At 47.1% G+C, this 21,108-nt stretch overlaps 1 protein-coding gene across 4 annotated transcripts in view; it reads right to left on the minus strand.

Annotated features, from left to right (window-relative positions):
• nrg1 (neuregulin 1) overlaps window positions 1-21,108 on the minus strand; it is a 901,022-nt gene that overhangs the window by 210,763 nt on the left and 669,151 nt on the right. Inside the window, exon 1 of one of the 4 annotated variants that reach the window (XM_038792665.1) lies at window positions 460-766. The exons of the other annotated variants lie outside the window; for them this stretch is intronic. Within the exon in view, the coding sequence (XP_038648593.1) occupies window positions 460-544 (85 nt within the window). The 5' untranslated portion in view covers window positions 545-766. Of the gene's footprint in view, window positions 1-459; window positions 767-21,108 lie in introns of those variants that run through there. 4 annotated transcript variants of the gene reach the window in all.

The raw sequence follows: 21,108 nt of genomic DNA on the forward strand, positions 1-21,108 counted from the left end.
GCAGCAGGAGGGAGGGAGGGAGTCAGGGTCCAGCAGAGGGAGCCCTCGCAACGTGTAAAGACGGAGGGAGCCGCGCACTCTCTGGGCTCCAGGTACAGGGTGCTCACCGCCGGCTGGGCTCCTGGACACGAGTCCCGGCCAGACGGGTGGGCAAGCAACTAACCACCAGCAAGGCTGCAAAGCAAACCGGTTCGATACCAACCAGCACCCCCTCCTCCCCAACCACCTTTCCAGCATCAGTCAATAATCAGCTGTATACATTAAAAAATAAAACATCTGAAATAGAAAATGACGATAAGGACAAATCCTGATGAAATAGAGAAGGAAATTTAGCTTTAGGAGAAGCTGCAGGGGGGAGTCTGCAGTTAAAGAGCCCCCCGGAGAGTGAATGACAGCTCAGAACTTAGTTGGAGAAAAGTTTCCCCAAAGTTTTGTTTTAAAGTAAACTTTCGTTTTTACCTGTTCTAGGTTCTTCTTTGGTCCTCTCTCTCCGGCCCTTCCTCCCCTTGCCTTTTCCTTTGCCCCTCTGTTTCTTTTCGGGCATTTCTCTTTCGGAGATGTTTTAAATGTATATTTTTTAAAAAAACAAATAAAAGTTCGATCGGAGTGAGAACAAGAGAGATTTTCCTGCGAGGAGGTGGTGGTGTGTGTTGTGTTTGTGAGGCTGGAGCCGGTTTCGATGCCTCTCTGCCCTGGGTCCCCTGTTCCTGCTGGCTCTCTCTCTCTCCTCTGTAACTTTGCTGCAACAAGCGAGCGGACTGAATGAAGTTTTTTCTCTCCCAAGTCTTGCTGTTTAAGCGGAGATTCATCCGCCCACACAAGATTTGCCACACCCTGTGACACTGAAGTGCGGACACTTGGGGCTAATGTTTGTTTTAATAAATCTTACGGTGGGGTGGGAGGGGGGCTCTGGGAGGGGGGGGTGGGATGGAGTGAGTGTGAGGGGGGGGGGGGGGCGGATGTCCATCTCCAACCTTCCAGGATGAGCATATGTGTGTGTGTTGTAAAACGTACCATGAATTTCTTGAAACATTGCGAGATGTGCAGTGACTCATTTACACTCGCGCCTCGGGATTGTATGGGGACTTAGCTAAATGTACCTTCTGACAGCTTAAAAAGGAGTGTAGACAGTTGTAGTGTCACCTAAACTTTTACTGCTGGAATGGGCTCTCTCCACCAAACAGGCAGTGGAGGAGGGGTTGGGGGGGGAGACAGAAAGAAAGTTGATTTAGATTTGTTTGAAAGATGTCTTATTCGTTCTCTCCCCACCAGCCCAAGGCTATATGTGTGTGTGTGTGTGGAACTAGGCGAATGCATTCACCCAGGACGCTGAAGCTTAAATAAATCCCTTTTCAGAGGCAACTCCAAGGGACTGCTTCTACCTCCTTCCAAAGGCAGAATCTATGGACATGGCTCCTCCCGTGCCCAGCGCTGGCTGCTCTTTGAATCACCTGAGGAAGGAGCAGTGCTCCGAAAGCTAGTGTTTGAAACAATCCTGTTGGACTTTAACCTGGTGTTGTAAGACTTCTTACTGTGCCCACCCCAGTCCAACGCCGGCATCTCCACATCTATGCTGTTTTAGGCAGAGGTGCAATTTGATGCGGACTGGACCGGGCAGGTATTTCTTGGTCAGTGTCAGTGAGGGGGGGGGGGGGGGGGGGGAGCAGCAAATCAAAATCTAAAACAAAAAACACACAGTCATTCATTTACTTCACATCAGACACGGTGGGGACTAAAGTTCTGCTTTCCTTTAGTGGCTGGTAGGGTTGGTTGGAGAAGCGGCTGCAAAGTATCTATTTGTCAAGGGTTTGAATGTGAATTTTAAGAGTTGGATTTGATGTGCAGGTTGACAGCTAGAGCACGGGTTTTCTTTGTTGTATTGTGTGTGGGGCAAACACTGACTTAGCTGCAGATAAGCCACCCAAAATAGCCCAATTTCCAACTGAAAAAAACACAATTCCTCAGCATCTGTCGTTGTACCGACAACATGTGGCATGACATCACCGAGTTCCTGCACTCCAAAGCAACTTAACGTCCAGCTCCCAAACTGCAACCCTGGGTTTAGTTCTTCTTGTTGTTGTTAGATAATTTGGCATTGGGAGAGGTAAACAGGAAAGGTCGTGACTTTCGATAAACTCTGCTGCCCACTCACTGCCTCAGATTCCTTCCTGAGCAATAACCCATCACGCCATCGGATGCCCTGACTCCCCACCCACCCACCTACCTCACTCCGATTAAACACACTGGAGTTATTTCCAAGACTTGCAGTTCCTCCTAGTTCAGGGAGGCTTCACTGACCCTTGGACTAGTCATGTGTGTGCCAGGTGGCCACTTTGTGGATAAACCAACTGGAGCGCCACCAGTGGGTAGCTCGCTCATAACCTCTCCCTTAAGTCATTGACTGAAGACTGTGGTTGGCTGAATGCCGATGTCCATGGGTTCTGTTGCCGCCCAACAATGGACACACTTCTTATTGTCCTTTTTTAAGTCCTCGGTGTGCCTTCATCGTTGACAAGGGAGATCCTGCAAAGGAAACTCTCCAATGTGTCTCCAACTAGAAGCAAAGGAGTAGGAGGTTGTACACGGCACGTGTCCTTTTGAAACCCTAACAGATGGTGCACTCATTCTACACCAGTCTCCCACAGGGGGCATGGAGACATAGGCAGATACCATTCTGCCAGAAGCCCTGCTTCCCAGGAATTCATGTGACCTGGGCCGCTCCTATCAGTTGGCTTTTGATGTTCTGCCCTCAGTTATTTAACTTTATTTGTCTGCCAGCCCAGCACATATGTTACGAATCTACACTCCTCCAAAGCCACCCGAGACATTTCCCATACATACTTTACTAAAAATAAGCTGAGAGTGCCCAATTATTTTTTTCCAATTAAGGGGCAATTTAGCATGGCCAATTCACCTACCCTGTACATCGTTTGGGTTGTGGGGGTGAGACCCACGGAGAGACGGGGAGAATGTGCAAATTCCACACAGAGAGTGACCCAAGGCAGGATCGAACTCGGGTTCTCAGCATCGTGAGGTAGCAGTGCTAACACTACACCACCGTGCTGCCCCTCTCATATATTCAACTGAGATCACATGGCCAACATTCAGATTTATTGCCTAGTGTCAGTATCAAGAGTCACAGGTCAGTTATAATGTGGCCAACTTCAAAGGAAGGTTTCCTCCAAGTTACTATACAGTATGCTGCTCTGCAAGCTAGCCTAAGAGTCAAAATTATTGAACAGTCATCCTTGGTGAAACAACTGGAGATAATATACATCCTATCAGCTTGGATGTTAAGTATAGGTGTCACATGTGTCAGATTATTTGCTGCAGCACCCAATGCTTTCCAGACAGTTATGGATCCACATTCAGCATTAGTTTGCTTCACAAATAGGGTTTAACTTCGGCATTTAAGTTCAAATCAAAGTTTATCAACTACTAATGTTTTACAATGCAGAAAATAGCAATCAGTAAAAAGTCAACCGTATCTTTTTTCAGTGGATTAGTGAAAGATCTTTGGCAGTGTAGTGCAGTGGGATTAACATGTGCTCCTGAGTGCAAGGATATAGGTGGACCCCACAGTTTTTAGTGTGGTAATCCATTAGTTTGGTGGTGGTGGTGGTGGGTGCGACGGGGAGGGAATTCATCTATCAAAGATGTACTTCTACTCCCTGCAGGGAACAGAGAGTTGTTGAAGACCACTCTTGCACTTCTCTTTCACTGGCCGCTTGCAGTGTTCCATTGACAGATTGTTGGCAAGCTGTTATCCGCTGCCTTTTTGAGGGGAGTTGAATGTCACAGTGAATCAAAGAAGAGAAATAATATTTTGTAACCCACAGGAAATGGGATGATAATCAACTGTACTTTAGTATGACAGAATGGATTAGTGAATGGAGAAAACAATGTGCAAACTGAAAACTATACACAAACAAAAGTTTGCATAAGTGGGCATGAAGATGTTCTTAGAGAAGAGGTTGCAAAAGAATTGCAGTCTTTCCACTGGCATTTTACTTCTGGAGCACTTTTTGTTTTTAAATATTTTCTAATTTTTCAACAGGCTATTTGAACTTTCCCCCGGTAGTATTAGAGGAATAGTGAAGATAATAATAATAATCTTAATTAAGGCTTACGTTAACACAGCAATGAAGTTACTGTGAAAATTCCCTAGCCGCCACATTCTGGCGCATGCTCGTAAGCACTGTGGAAGAATTCAAAATGTCCAATTCACCTAACAGCACATCTTTTGGGACTTATGGCAGGAAACCGGAGCACCCGGAGGAAACCCATGCAGACACGGGGAGGACGTGCAGACAGTGACCCAAGCCAGGAATCGAATCTGGGACACTGGTGCATGACCCTGCAGCTCTTCATCAACAAGTGGTACACCAGACACACGTAGCCACCCTGTCAACCTCCCCTCAGCCTGCACGTGTAGGATATCAAATGCAGGTGGCTGGTTCTAACACAGTGGATCCCTCCTGATGCTCCTTGAGTCACACAATTCTCTTAACCTCCCCTGCTTCTCGTGCGATATATGTCCCACTTCTACCATTGCTGCAGTAACATTACGAATCACATTCCTTGTTCAGTTAATATCAGTTCTGAAGTGATGTTCAAGCTAATTCTTTCTGTTGATATCCCTCCTTATTTCAAAGCGTAATTCCACCCTTATGTCACTGGTGGCACTGTAAGACCTTAATTGAAGGTGTAATTGCAGCGTGACATGTTTAGATGGAAGTGTTTGTTTTAAACATAGACATAGAAATTTAAAATAGAAAATTTGAATGAAGTGTGTGCAGATGTACTATTTTTATTATATTATTTGGAATCGCAAAGTACTTCCTGTCCCTTTCCAAGAATGAGTTTCCCTTGTCTCTCTGCTTAACTTTTCTCCTTAAATCCTATCCTTTAACTGATCATTTGTCCTAATACCTCCTTATTATGTGGCTCGGTGTCCTATGATGTTTTAAAATGCCGCTCTGAAGTTCAGTATGTTGACGGTGCTACATAAATATGAGTTGTTGTTGTTAACATCGGCCACAGTCTTCAAGGCCCCCCCCAAGTGCATTTTCAAAAAGAGTAGAGAGAGATAGAAGCTAGTCAACTGCTGCCGATGCACCATCAAAGCCCTTTTAGGCCTGGTGGGCAAACACACTGGTCTACGATGTGGAAGCTGAACCTTTCATCCATCTACCTTGCTACATGTTGCAACTCAAACTTAGTGTGAACACGGTTATGGAGCACATCCTTAGTACCAACTTCCTGTTTTGGTTTTAAATGAAGCTGATAATTTCTGTAAAAAAGTTAATAGTGCAAGTGCTAGCTGGGTATTTGACATTAGCATGCTAACTATTTATCTGATTGCATTGCCCACCCAAACGCCCAGATTGGAGAGGTTGCCTGGTTGTATCTTGAGAAACAGAACTTTGAAACTCATTCTGGACTTTGAAACTCATTCTAGACCAAATGCGAAGATAGGTACTTTGTTCATTCATTTTGTTTTTACTTTCCAAAGGTTTTATTTAGAAAAATGAGTTTTCTAAAACGATAGGAACGATTCACTTTACCATTCAAAAACTGATCTGCACTTGAACCAGTTTAGAATGAGTTATTAAAATAACACCAGTGAATCTTTGTACAAAAAAAATGGGTCAATTGCTCTTTTGCACTGACTCATGAGTACGTTGACTGTTTGGGGAAAAGATATAAGATTTTGGAACGTGATTATATACAAAATTTCAATAAAACAAGTTTAAAGTCACATTTTAAAGACCAGTGCCATGGCAACTCTGATGTAAAGCGGTCATGATGACGTGTCGTATTTTCAAAGTGCTGACCTTTTTTTCTTGTTTGTGTCTATGAAGAGACCTGACTCCAGGAGAAAAGGGACATTTTCCTCCTTTGCGTGTAAATAATGTTGTGCCTGTGCTTTGGGAACAGAATTTTTAAAAGTCTAAACGATGCGCTTACATTTCACCTCGAGGATCCAAAAGGGGGCAGTCATCAGTCACAGAAGAGAGGGTTTGTCAGTGCTTACAATGTGGAACTACCTGCTTCAGCAAAGGAGAGAAGGAAAGAGCTCTGGGCAGCTCATCGTCAAAATAAATTCTAATCAGATCATGGGCAGGTTCGGGAAAAAAAAAAGGCTGTAGATACTCCGTGTGTGGCTTACTTCAGGCTCTTTTTCTCCTAGCTACCAGGATCTGTTGATACAAAGCCAGGTCCCAACAAAGATCACACAAATTGTGTGCATTTTGTTTTAGATTATGCATGGTTCTTATAACCCGGCCCCGGCAAAATAAATAAGAAACTGTGCTTTCAATTATTTTACAGCACAGAGATCCCTTCTGGCACTTGATTTTTAGTTTGATGTCAAAAGAATTGCAGGCATGGCTAAATCCTGTCAGTATATGCCTGACCTATTCACTATTGCCTAAATAGTGTGGTAAACACCTTAAATCCTTTAATGATCAACAGTGCTAATTTTGTCATGCGTTAACCAGAAGGTTTAGGCATCTTTTTTCCCCAATTTATATCCATATTGCGGTATGTCACTGTGCCACACCCGCCAGAGACATTCCAGAATTGGTTCCCAAGCTGGAACTGGGGCAACGATCATTTATCTGGTGTTCCCGGGATGGTCGTGGAAGTGTCGGGTTTGAACAGGATCAGGGTTAGCCCTGGTACCACCCTCGCAGTCAGACAGTCACTTGACAATCATTGCCAAGGGCCACACCAGGATGACGTACCAGTAGGCACCTGTGGTCTTTGGAACTGTAGTTCCAACAAGTTGGCACCTTTGGGGGAAATGAGGAGAACATTTGTTTTTTTGGTGATGGGGGGGGGGGGGGGGGGGGGGGGGCGCGTAGGAACAGAGACATTCTGGAATGTTGATTATGAGATCGTCTTAAAATGTTTACAGCACAGAATGATGCCATTTGGCCCATCCTGTCTGCGCCAGCTAAAACAACAAGCCCGTCAACCTAATCGCACCTTGCAGCATTTGGTCCAATACCTGATTCCTCTTCAGATGGTGCTCGAGTGGATGTGGCTCTGTGTGGCAGGAAGTAAACAGAAATTGTGACGGTGTTCAGTGATCAGTAAAGTACAGGAAATATAGAACCCACCAACTTTCATTCCTTTGAAAATCAGACAGATTCTATCAGGGATGGGTGATCCGTTCTGACACGTTACCATCCAGGCAACGTAACTGTCAACTCCTCCCCCCCCCGATATTGTGTTTCTTCACACGATGTCATGGTACTGCCTACCTTTGGTTCATTTTAAATTGATAACTCTCTTGAACCGTCCTTCCTGGACTTGCTTCGTAATGCTCATATTTTTCATACTGCCTCTTTTGGAGGTTCTGCTCTTCAGTTTTGTGCTCCTCAATCCTCCATGTATTCACTCGTGGTGAGCAGAACAAGAAAGACAGAGAAAGACTTGCATTTAAATAGCACTTTACAGCCAATGACATTCTTTGCACAGACTAACCATTGTTGTGCTGTTGGAAATATGGCAGCCAATATGGGGCCCAGCAGACTGTTAGCAAATGCAAAATATCAACCTGAGATGGAGTAGGTGATCCATTTTGCGATGTTGATGGAGGGATAAACATTGGCCAGGGCTCTGGGGATAACCTCCTTGGCTCTCCTTGAAAATAGTCTCTTGGAATCCTTTGCAACCACCCAAGCAGGCAGACAGGACTGCGATTCAATGTCTTGTCTGAAAAATGGTACCTCTGACAATGCAGCGCCGCCGCAGTGCTGCACCGGAGTGTTAGCCTTCACTTTTCTGCCTGAGCCCTGGAGTAAGACATGAATGCAGCACCCTGTGACTCAGAGGCAGGAGGGCTTAACTGAGCACAGGCTGGAGCACAGTGGCGGAGATTTTCTGGCCATTCCCGCTGGCAGGATCTTCCGTTCCCTCCGATGGCGACTCCCCCACAATGCGTTACCCAACGACGCAGCCGGCAAACAAGACAAAATGCCGTTGGCATTGGCAGGACCGGAAGATCCCACGCCGTCCAATATTGAACCACCTCTGCCACTGGAAAAGATGCCGCGCGGGGGGTCAGGACGCGGAAAATCCCAAAGAATTTATTCTTTGCCGCAGACTGTCTTTTCTGTGAGTTTTCGATATGCCACATGAAAGGCATGGGTTCTTTCTGCAACAACTGCGCTGGGGACATAGCCCCCCCCCCATTGTGGTGAATGTACATTGCGTAATTCACTCTGTATAGTACTGTGTCCTTGTGGGCTCTGTCTGTGAGCCGTTGCATGGCTCTGCCCACAGGGGGAGATGATGAGCTTGTACAGGGCTCCACCCTTGGCTCCGCCCATGGCCCCTCCCACTACCGGGAGTATAAAGTGCTGCAGCCTTGTGAGTCTGCCCTCAGTTCTTCTGGTCGCAGGTAGGCTTAGTTGTAAGTCTATGAAAGCCACAGTTTACTTCCTTTCGTATCTCGAGTGAATTGATGGTCACATCAATTTAATAGACTTAAGAAAACCGCTAGAGAATCAGCCCTCAAACCTGATCGACTAGAACTCGACCCGCAGGCTGCAGAAGCAAAGGAAATCTTTCTACACTGGCTTCGGTGCTTCAAGGCCTCCCTGGCTGCGTCGACTACCTTGCTACTAAAGATGAGTAGAAATTGAGTCTACTGCATGCACGGGTGAGCCATCGCATCTCTACACAACTCAACAGTGCCGACTCGTACTCCGAGGCCCTTGCTATGCTCGACCGACTATACATGCGGCCTGTAAACGAAGTCTACGCGCGTCATATTTTCACTACCCGCCGCCAGCGCCCCGCAGAGTCGCTAGAGGACTACCTGCGCGATCTAAAAGCCCTTGCTCGGGAATGTAACTTTCAGGCTGTAACTGCCTCCCTGCATATGGAACCCGCTGTCCGTGATGTGTACGTTGCAGGGGTCCAGTCTAATTATGTGCGCCAGCGCCTCCTCGAAAAAGGGGCCCAGAACTTGGACGACACGGTAGTCGCGTTTCAAAGTCTTAACTCTTTCCCAGCAGACCACGCGACCCCATCGTGGACCCCCGACCAGCGACTGCCCCAGGCCTGCGCCGCGTGGCCACCCACCCACTATGGAGCGCCAGCGTGCCGTTTTTGCGGTCAGCCCCAACACCCACGGCAACACTGCCCGGCCCGCAACGCGACCTGCAGCAGCTGCGGTCGAAAAGGACATTATGCTAAAGTATGCCTGTCGAAATCAAAACCCTCTAACTCCCCCGCGGTCCACAGCAATCGCTCCTCCAACTCGCAGGCCCGCAGGCCCCGTAATGTTGCAGCGTGTCTGCCGACTCCTCCTCCGCCCGACATGTGCGACTCATGGGGGCCGTCATCTTGACAATCCTCCCCCACGCGGCCTGCCATGTGCGAGTCATGGGGGCCGCCATCTTGGGTGCCATATTCCTCGCCGCCCACCACGTGCGATCCACGGGGTCGGCCGTCTTGGACGCCATCTTCTTCATCGCCCGCCAGGTGCGATCAACAGGGCCGCCATCTTGGCCATCGCCCGATGTTCACTTCGACGACTACGACCTCCGCGGACAGGCATCACGGGGCCACTCCAGCACTGCTGATCGAGCCACCGACTACCCGCAACTCAACGCAGTCACTTTGGATCAGTCGCGTCCAAAGCACCTCAGGAGCTCGATGATGTCCGTTCAGGTCAACGGATACAAGACACCGTGCCTCTTTGAGTCCGGGAGCACAGAGAGCTTTGTGCATCCAGACCTGGGGCACTACCACGGGGGCTTCGCTCCCATCTTGGTTGAGGATACCGGGCCCAGTTCTCCTCTGGAAGCACGTCCGGACACATAAAACAGACCCACTAGTAGAAAGGGTACTACTGCTACACTCAAACCCACACTACGCCTTTATAGAACACCCCAACGGCCATCAGGACACCGTTTCCCTCTGGCACCCGCAGGATCCACCACCACCGCCGAGGTACCCCTCACACTACACCCCACCCGACCCCCGACGCCCCCGCGCCTACACATTTCCTGCACCCCCCCTTCGCCCGTCGCACCGGTCAGGAACGAAGCTCTGAACGAACCACCCCCGGAGTCCACCCTCAGATCCACACCGTCCATCACCACTCAGCCATCCGAAGAGGCTGCAACCCCAGTGCTCCGCCGATCCCAAAGGACGACTCGGCCACCGGACCGGCTCAACCTGTAGACCCGTCACCCCCGCCGGACTTGATTTTTTTACGGGGGTGAGTGTGGTGAATGTACATTGCGTAATTCACACTGTATAGTATTGTATCCTTGTGGGCTCTGTCTGTGAGCCGTTACGCGGCTCTGCCCACAGGGGGAGATGATGAGCTTGTACAGGGCTCCACCCTTGGCCCCTCCCACTACCAGAAGTATAAAGTGCTGCAGCCTTGTGAGTCTGCCCTCAGTTCTTCTGGTCGCAGGCAGGCTCAGTTGTAAGTCTATTAAAGCCACAGTTTACTTCCTATCGTATCTCGAGTGAATTGATGGTCACATCACCCATTATACCTATGGGCTTGCTGTACTGCCATGCAAGGTTTTAGCTTGCATCTGCTCCAACTCCACCTTCTCCAACCCCAAACTGAGCCCCCACCACCAGCACCCCCCCCCCCCCCCCGTCCCCCCGTCCCCCCCAATCCTGAATTCCAGGGAAAAGGCATCACCAGAGTGGGCTACTGGAGTCTTCAACGTAGTACTTGTGTCACCCACGTCAGTCTACCCATGTCGATTGGGGCTACCTTACCTACTCTGCCGATAGCAGCTTCATAGCATTGCCGCCCTGTGCATCTGTTCCATAGGCCATCAGTAGGCCTCATCAATCTTACTCTAAACTCAATATTTATCTAGCTCTTATTATTTGATTCAGCAATAACTTCAGCTTTTGCTGAGAGTTGATTCCACACGTTCACCAAACAATTCCATGTTTGCTTTAATTTCTGTTCTTCAGAATGTTACACTCCTGTATTTTCTTGAGTTGAGCCCAATAACCCACTGTCGTCAGTGAAACTTTATGTTTGTGGGCAGCACGGTGGCACAATGGTTAGCACTGCTGCCTACGGCGCTGAGGACCCGGGTTCGAATCCCGGCCCTGGGTCACTCTCCGTGTGGAGTTTGCACATTCGCCCTGCGTCTGCGTGGGTTTCACCCCCACAACCCAAAGATGTGCAGGGTAGGTGCATTAGCCATGCTAAATTGTCATTTAATTGGAAAAAATTATTCAATGCTCTAAATCAAAAAAAAAGAAAATGTATGTTTGTGTCTTCCTAACTTAGTGCCCCACATCACAATCATGTCCTTGTCATTGTACTGTGAGTTCTTCCCAATATATCAATGTCTTACTGAAGGCAAGCACCAGAATTCAACATCTTATTTTAAATATTGAGTCAGACAGGGCTAAAACCGCTTCAATTCACTACCAAATGGCCTTGAGATATATCCCAGTACAGGATTAACTTCCAATGAATGACATACTTTCCTTAACATAATCAGTAAACAAAGGGTTAAGATCTGACCACATGATAAGGTTGTTCCATGTCTCACTAAGAGGTATGAAGAGTTATCTGTTTGAACATAAACTGTTTACTAGCAACACATATATGCACATCTCCAAGGTATAGCCCTAACTAGCTGCAAGTTATTATTATGAGTTATTCACCTGGCAAGTGAATAACTCATAAGTAAAATTGGCTGCTCCTGTGTCAGAACAGTCAACATGAGATCTCTCAAACCACTTATTTATTGGAAGGTTGGACATAGGTTTCACATTTAAAATGTGCATTTTTTTTCTTCTTCTTCCATATCGCAAGGCCCATGAGACAACCTAGTCCTTCCATTGCTTTACATCCAGCAGATTGTGCTCCAGGTATGCTGCAAATAAAGTTCCATTTCATGTGGTGTGTGGTGTATATGGATGTGGTGTATATGTGGTGTATATGGATTTCAGTAAAGCGTTTGATAAGGTTCCCCACGGTCGGCTATTGCAGAAAATACGGAGGCTGGGGATTGAGGGTGATTTAGAGATGTGGATCAGAAATTGGCTAGTCGAAAGAAGACAGAGCGTGGTCGTTGATGGCAAATGTTCAGAATGGAGTTCAGTTACGAGTGGCGTACCACAAGGATCTGTTCTGGGGCCGTTGCTGTTTGTCATTTTTATAAATGACCTAGAGGAGGGCACAGAAGGTTGGGTGAGTAAATTTGCAGACGACACTAAAGTCGGTGGAGTTGTAGACAGTGTGGAAGGATGTTGCAGGTTACAGAGGGACATAGATAAGCTGCAGAGCTGGGCTGAGAGGTGGCAAATGGAGTTTAATGTAGAGAAGAGTGAGGTGATTCACTTTGGAAAGAAAAACAGGAATGCGGAATATTTGGCTAATGGTAAAATTCTTGGCAGTGTGGATGAGCAGAGGGATCTCGGTGTCCATGTACATAGATCCCTGAAAGTTGCCACCCAGGTTGATAGGGTTGTGAAGAAGGCCTATGGTGTGTTGGCCTTTATTGGTAGAGGGATTGAGTTCCGGAGCCATGAGGTCATGTTGCAGCTGTACAAAACTCTGGTACGGCCGCATTTGGAGTATTGCGTACAGTTCTGGTCGCCTCATTATAGGAAGGACGTGGAAGCTTTGGAACGGGTGCAGAGGAGATTTACCAGGATGTTGCCTGGTATGGAGGGAAAATCTTATGAGGAAAGGCTGATGGACTTTTGGTTGTTCTCGTTAGAGAGAAGAAGGTTAAGAGGTGACTTAATAGAGGCATACAAAATGATCAGAGGGTTAGATAGGGTGGACAGTGAGAGCCTTCTCCCGCGGATGGAGGTGGCTAGCACGAGGGGACATAGCCTTAAATTGAGGGGTAATAGATATAGGACAGACGTCAGAGGTGGGTTTTTTACACAAAGAGTGGTGAGGCCGTGGAATGCCCTACCTGCAACAGTAGTGAACTCGCCAACATTGAGGGCATTTAAAAGTTTATTGGATAAGCATATGGATGATAATGGCATAGTGTAGGTTAGATGGCCTTTAGTTTTTGACTTCCCATGTCGGTGCAACATCGTGGGCCGAAGGGCCTGTACTGCGCTGTATCGTTCTATGTTCTATGTTCTATGTGGACAGATCATTCATTTTGACTGCCAAATTCCGAGCAGAAGTTTGGGCTCCAGGCAATGTGCTGGGCTTGGGGCTATTCCACTAACAGCGGATGTCAGTACCCCATGGGATGTCGGTCGACCCATATTTCTCTCTCTCTTCATCATTTTTTTTTTTGGAAATGTTTTTTATTGAGTTTTCATATTTTATATCCAACAAATTACAAATTATTAGAAAAAAAAACACGCAAAAATTAACATGTATATTTACAGGTAAGCATCTTCATAATAACAACTGTGGCCACCCCCTTTAACCGGCATACATATTTTACATTCCCCAATATGGCCGAGGCACATGTTTATAGGCATTTATTTACAATTTGGTTTTGGGCCTTAGCTTGCCATCAGACTGTCGCTTGCGGCTTTGTCCTTCCTTTTTTTTGGAATAATTTTTATTCAAGTTTTCAACAACAAATTTTATCACAACAGAGAAAAACAGTAACCCCTCCCCTCCAATACAAAAACAATAAAATAACAAGAAAAAGAAATTAGCGTAAAACCATGAGAACAAACCCCCATAACGAACCCGTAGCCCTCCCCCCCCCGGCTACCTTCCCCCGATTCCCGTCCATTTTCCAATGATTCTTGGCCACCCGACTATTCTTCCTCTTGTTCGTCGGCCACAAACAGGTCCCGGAACAATTGCATGAATGGCTCCCACGTTCTGTGGAAGCCGTCGTCTGACCCTCAGATGGCGAATTTGATTTTCTCCATTTGGAGAGATTCCGAGAGGTCGGACAGCCAGTCTGCAGCTCTGGGTGGTGCTGCTGACCGCCAGCCAAACAGGATTCTACGGCGGGCGATCAGGGAGGCAAAGGCAAGGGCGTCCGCCCTCCTCCCCAGGAATAGATCTGGCTGGTCTGAAACCCCAAAGACCGCCACTATCGGGCATGGCTCCACCCTCACCCCCACCACTTTTGACATAGCCTCGAAGAAGGCTGTCCAGCACTCCACAAGTCTGGGGAAAGATCAGAACATGTGGGCGTGGTTGGCCGGGCCTCTTTGGTACCGTTCACATCTGTCCTCCACCTCCGGGAAGAACCTACTCATACGGTTTCTTGTTAAGTGGGCTCTATGTACCACTTTTAGTTGCGTCAGGCTGAGCCTTGCGCACGTGGAGGTGGAGTTGACCCTATGCAGTGCTTCGCTCCAGAGTCCCCACCCTATCTCCAGCCCCAGGTCGTCCTCCCATTTCTTTCTTGTTGTGTCCAGTATGACGTCGGCCCTTTCTACCAGTCGGTCATACATGTCGCTACAGTTCCCTTTCTCTAGGATACTTGCGTCCAGTAGGTCTTCCAGTAGTGTCTGTCGTGGCGGTTGTGGGTACGTCCTTGTCTCCTTTTGTAGGAAGTTTTTGAGCTGCAGATACCGTAGCTCGTTCCCCCCAGCTAGCTGAAATTTCTCTGTCAATTCGTCCAGTGTTGCGATCCTGTCGTCCGTGTATAGGTCCCTGACTGTCAGTGTCCCCCCGTCCTGCCACCACCTTTTGAAGGTGGTGTCAGTCAGTGCTGGTGTGAACCTATGGTTGTTGCAGATGGGAGCCTTGTCCGACATTTTGTTCAGGCCAAATTGCTGCCGCAGTTGGTTCCAGGATTGGAGGGTGGCTGTCACCACTGGGCTGCTGGAGTGTTTTTTGGGTGGGGATGGGAGTGCTGCTGTGGCGAGGGCCCGGAGGGAGGTTCCCATGCAGGAGGCCTCCTCCGCACGCACCCACTCGGCCTCTGGCTCCTGGATCCATCCCCTTACTCGCTCGGCTGTTGCCGCCCAGTGGTAGAATTGTAGGTTCGGGAGGGCTAGCCCCCCCGGATTTTTTTTTTGTAGGACCTTCTTTGGGATCCTAGCATTTTTACCCCCCCCCCCCCCCCCCCCCCCCCCCCCATGCGAACGCCATGATAAGTTTGCCCAGCGCTTTGAAAAAGGCCTTGGGGATGTAGATCGGAATGGATCTAAACAGGAAGAGGAACCTGGGCAGTACGTTCATTTTGATCGTCTGGACTCTCCCCGTGAGGGAGAGCGGGAGTGTGTTCTCTCTTTGCAGGTCCTTTTTTACTTTCTCCGCCAGGCTGGTGAGGTTCCATTTGTGGATCCCTTTCCAGTCATGGGCTATTTGGATCCCCAGGTAGCGGAATTTGTGTTGGGCTTGTTTGAACGGCAGCCTGTCTGGTGCCCCTGTGCAGCTGGAAGTATTGGGAGTTCGTATTGTTCATCTGTACGCTCGCCATGGGAGCGTTGTATAGGAGCTTTACCCAAGCGGTGAACCCTGTTCCTAGCCCGAACCGCTCCAGTACCTCTATGAGGTATTTCCATTCAACTCTGTCGAAGGCCTTTTCTGCGTCCAGGGAGACGATCACCTCTTAATTATTATCACGTTCAGCAGGCGCCTGATGTTCGAGGTAAGCTGTCTACCTTTGACGAAGCCCGTCTGGTCCTCTGTGACCACCTCAGGTACACAGCCTTCTAGCCTTTTGGCTAGGATTTTGGACAGTATTTTGGCGTTTGCGTTCAGCAGACATATGGGTCTGTATGACCCACATTCCGTTGGGTCTTTGTCTTTCTTAGGTATCAGCGAGAGGCCTGTGCTAACGTGGGTGGCAGTGTGCCCCTAGCTAGCGAGTCTGTGAACATCTCCCGCAAGTGCGGGGCCAGCGCTGTCGCGTATTTTTTGTAGAAGTCCGCCGGGAATCTGTCCGTTCCCGGCGCCTTCCCCGTCTGCATGGAGCTAATGCTGTCCATGATCTCTCCCAGTGCTAGTGGTGCTTCCAGGTCCCGTTTTCTGCCCTCTCCCACGACTGGTATGTCCAGTCCATCAAGGAACCGGTTCATCCCAGCATTCCCCGTTGGGGGCTCTGAGGTGTACAGCTCTTGGTAGAAGGCCTTGAAGGTTTTGTTAATCCTCTCTGGTTCTGTTTCCAACATGCCTCTGGTACCCCTGATCTGTGCAATTTCTCTGGTGGCTGCCTGCTTTCTCAGCTGGCGTGCCAACAGACGGCTGGCTTTGTCTCCGTGTTCGTACAGGGTCCCGCGCGCCTGGCGGAGTTGGTCCAATGCTTTCCTCGTGGAGAGCAGGTCAAAGTTCCTTTGTAGTTCTTTCCTCTCCACCAGGAGCTCTACGGTCGGGGCCTCGGAGTATTTCTCTTCATCATTTTAAAGACTTCGATTGGGTCACCCCCCCCCAAGGAAATGCAAGCCAAGTTTATGCACTGGTCCTCATGACTTAACACTTGACACCCTGGCACCATCCCGGTGAATCTGTGTTAAAACTCCTTTTTGTAAGTATTGATCAGATGGTGGATGACGCTGACCACTGTGTAAGATGCATGTGCTGAGCTGAGTGATCTGCTGACGCTCATAAGCAAGCTGTACATTTGTACAGTGGAATTCCTTTTTATTGATGTAGGTTTTGGATTGTAAAAGGGAAAATGGAGGGCAACATGGATACAACTTGTACCACCTGGGCCCTCAGGAAACTTGCCACTCTCTAAATTTGCACGGTGCTACTGCTGTAGCTAGTTGTCCTTTGGAAGGGAGGTACAATTTCCTGCTCAGGCAAACAGGGGACAAGTCATTTGCTCTCTGCATTTGTTAGACACTACGTTGGGATGGTAGACTGGAATGAACTCAAAGAAACATTAAGAATGGTTCTGATTATGGTAGCCATTGGCCTTGGAAGGGACTTGACTGCAGCTTTGCAGATATCAACAGCCCCTGCGGACAATCCATCCCTGACGAATGAAAGCATGTGGGTCCATACCAGTAGATCCCCCTGTGAGGGACCAGTGGGTGAATGCTGGTGTGTCGGATATTTCTCTGAACTTTCTCTGAATTGTCACAGCAATTCAAATACTGTGGGGAGAAATGAGATGAGGGAGGCAGCACCATGGAAAGAGTTCACAATAGCTAAATGATTAATGGTTGGGAAATGGATTGCAAACAGTGCAAAGAATCTTCTTATGGGACGCTTTAAACTAACATCTCATTCTCCAGCTACCTCAGACATAGGTTGATGATTCAGTGCTGGCAAATCCAATAGATGTCTGGATGATATCATCAAGAACTTCAATGAGGTTTGCAAGCAAAGCTTTGATCTGTTTACTCTTGGTAGTTTTCCAAACCCATTAAATCCAACATTAATAATGTAAATAATGTGAAAAGTATGTTCAGAGGCAGCATGATGATCTGCTGCTTACATTTTGATCATTAATGCCCACTTTGCGTCCAGAAATCAGACAGTAAAATCAGAAAATCTCGGCTAAAACCTCAAAAATCTGACTCAAATATCTGAGTCTTTCAGCAGCACCTAAACCACTTTTCTGCAGTACTGTAGTCAAGATTAACCCAGAAGAGACAGAAACATGTGAATTCCATTGATTGAAAATAGTTTTACAAGCTGTTTTTTTCGATCGCTGAGTGATCATTTTGAATTGACATCTCCTTGTCACAAACGCTCCATTCAGGAGAAATATTTTTTACCTAGTTACTCAATCACACTCTCCAGATCTCCTATCAGTTCTCTCTGTTCCAGTAAGATGGTGTGGGGAACTTAAATCATTCTTCATATCTACAGTTTCTCAACCCAGCATCCACCTGGTTAATGTATCCGATGTTTTGAATGTCCTTTTCAGAAATGGACAAAACTGTACATAGACTTTTAATTACTTTCTTCACTAAAATCCATCTGCTCTTTTTGACTAATATTTTAATGTTGCGACCATTGTCGCTCACTGCACTCTAAGTAACATAATCTAAAGCCTCTGGGTTCACCGTGTTTTGTTCCTAACCCTTTCGACAGTGAGACTGACAGGCATCAGAATTATGCTCATGGCTCAAGGGACGGTGCACAATGCGGTGGTCTTGAGTCTTAAAGATTAGGATAGACTGGGTCTGTGCTGCAAATAGCTGATCGCAGCTGATTTACACTCTTACATCAGAATTTTGCGTTGCTTGGGCATGCACAGGCCCAAACCGGAAGCGTGTAAAATTGCGGGAAAGGATTCTGGCTGTGTGCCCGATGGCATCGTGCCCTCACGTGATATTTGGGTTGGTGGGCAGGCATGAATGTCAAAAGCATTCCCGCCAATGAAGCAGGCAATTTAGCCCATTAAGGGATCAATTGGATGCCATTTCACGTGGCCCGTCTGCTTTTATGGTCAGCAGGTGGATCAATTAGCCAGGCGGCCTTTATGTTTTAGCTGCACCCTCAATCCAAGGTGGGTTGTAATGTCAGGGCTGAAATAAAGTTTAACAAACTGCCTGGTGCGAAGATATGCATAAAGCAATTCTGTACCTAATGTTACACACAACCTCCTACCACCAGGTGGCAGTGTAAACCCACCACGTGACCCTGTGTCTGAGGGGTTGTGAGTAATTCGTGTTGGAGGATAGACATATTTTGCAGTAGCTCTAGAATAGTTAGTTAGTGTTAGTAGTTTGTTATTTGTTTATTCCAGTTATCTTTACCACGCAGTTGTTTCATAATAAATTATTTAAACCAGATGTTCTGGAGCTCATCGTTCACATCGGCCAGTCTACAGAACATGGCATGGTACCAGGGTGGCTGATTTACTAAGAACTAGAAGATTCTGCAAAAAATCCGAACCATTAAAGATAACTTGGAATAAGAAGAACGAAAACAATTTTTTTCTACTAACCTTGCAAGCTACTGGCAACTGGTGCTCAACGCATTGTAAAACGTCGAAGCCCAGGATGGAAGGTATCAAGGCACCTCAACAGCTTTGGATTACTAGTAATGTAGATGAGAATTGGAGGGTATTTAAGCAACAGTTTAAACTATATGTTGCAGCCCTTGGTCTGCAGGAACAACCCGACGAGATGTGTATCGCATTGCTGCTCACTGTAGCAGGTCCCCAAGCAATTCAAATTTTCAACACATGTTTTCGATAGCGAGGCAGACAGTAAGAACTTTGACGAAGCTCTCAAGCATTTTGTTCGGCATTGCTAGCCTAAAAAAAAATTAAACCTTTGAGCGCCATATATTTTGTCCGTGCACCCAGAACGGGGGAGAGGCATTGATAGCTTTCTCATTGACTTGCAGTTGAAGGCGCAGTCGTACAATTTTAGCACACTCCAGTCATCAATGATACGCGATCAGATAGTTTATATTATCTCCAGCAATAAGGTGCACGAGTGGCTTCTTCGGGAAACAGACCTTCAACTTGAAAATGCTATCCAGATATGGCATGCTAGTGAGCTTGCAGCAAAACAGAGCAGCACATTGAATCTCCGGCATTTTGGTGCGAAGGTAGAAGAGGTGACCAACGGCATTAGTGTGGTGACACAGTCGAATAAAAAATGTGCTCCCAGGGCAGGCGGCCATTTTGAGCAGCCGTGCCAATCTTCCATTTTGATGCCTGCGATGTGGCAAACAACATTTGCCACGGCAATGGCCAGCGTTTGGGAAGATGTGTGCCAACATTAATATCAGAAATCATTTTACGACACAATGTTTTTCCAGGAGAAGGCCTCAGCAAACAAAGAGTATCAACACAGTTCATAAAGTGGGTCTTGAGGACATATTTTTTGTAGATATGATCTCCAGCGAAGACAAGGAGACTCAAGTCATGCCGAACGACAATGTATTTATACCAATTTGTAACAATAGTGAATTAAAGGCAGATAATAATAAGGATAAATGAGTGCTATTAAAGATAAATGACGTGATAACAGTCAAACCCGACACTGGTGCAAGAGGCAATCTCATCAATCTATCCGATGTAAAAAAAGCTACGAATTGAGCATAAAGTAGTTCACAAAACAGTGTTGTTAAGAGATTACTATGAAATCACGGATGTTCGGGTCCTGTGAATTCGCTGTCAATGTAAAAAAACAGAATTTACAAGTTGAAATTTTCTGTGGTGGCAGCAGAATGAGAATCTTTGATTGGAGTAGAAGCGTGTGAGGAGCTGCAGTTAGTCAAATGAGTCGACGTTGCAAACAGCGCTGCAACAAGTCCTCATGCCTCAGGAGATTCCATACAAAATGATTTCCTGAAGATTTTCCAAGGTTTTGGTACTTTATCATATACGTACAGGATTCAATTAAAGGAGAATGCAAAGCCTGAGTCGTGCACCAGCTCCATTAAGAGATAACCTAAAGGCTGAACTAGAGAGAATGACAGCTTTGGCAACAATTAAGCGAACTGAAGAGCCGACAGACTGAATAGCCTGTTTTGGATATGTCAAACTAAAAGAAGAGACCAGCAAGGACACAGCTCTGCAGATGGTGAGACGATATCTCCATGAAGGATGGCCCTGAGGATCCTGCTCAAGGTTTTCCAACGTGAGAGCAGAGTTGAATGTTGCAGATGGATTTTTGCTGCAAATAAAAGAGAACAGTAATTCCAAAATCTTCCAAGATCGGTGGTTCTGAGCTAAGTTCATGAAGGGCACACGAGACAAAAACAAATGTAAGAAACGAGACGAAGACACGGTCCATTGGCCGGGTATCATCCGAGATATCGATGCAATGGTATGAAACTGCACACGGTGCAGTAGTGTGAACGTCTGCAGACAGTGCGGGAAGCAAACAAAATGCACATGGTGCAAACTGCTTCAGTTCCAAGTGTTGGAGGAATCTGCTCATCCAGAAGCAGAGAGGCAATCACTCTGTCAAAAAAGGAGGCAAAGGAGAGATTTCAAGCCAAATCCACAGAGGCTTGACGATAAATCTACGGAAAGTCTCAAATAATTGTAATGCAACCACTAGACAAAGCATGCAACAGTCCGAAAACAGCTGAAGAACATACGATGCAGCGTATGGATCAACTGCAACACGTCACAGACACCACTGTACATGAGGAGCAGCAAACAGCATCAATAAACACTAAAGAAGATGATGTAACTTTGCACGTTCAGCAGCCACTTAGAAGATCAACAAGGCTAAGACGCAAACCCGAAAGACTGAACTTGTGACAGACTGTAAATATTTTAA

Source organism: Scyliorhinus canicula, chromosome 3 (assembly GCF_902713615.1).
Source record: "Scyliorhinus canicula chromosome 3, sScyCan1.1, whole genome shotgun sequence".
Lineage (NCBI taxonomy): Eukaryota > Metazoa > Chordata > Chondrichthyes > Carcharhiniformes > Scyliorhinidae > Scyliorhinus > Scyliorhinus canicula.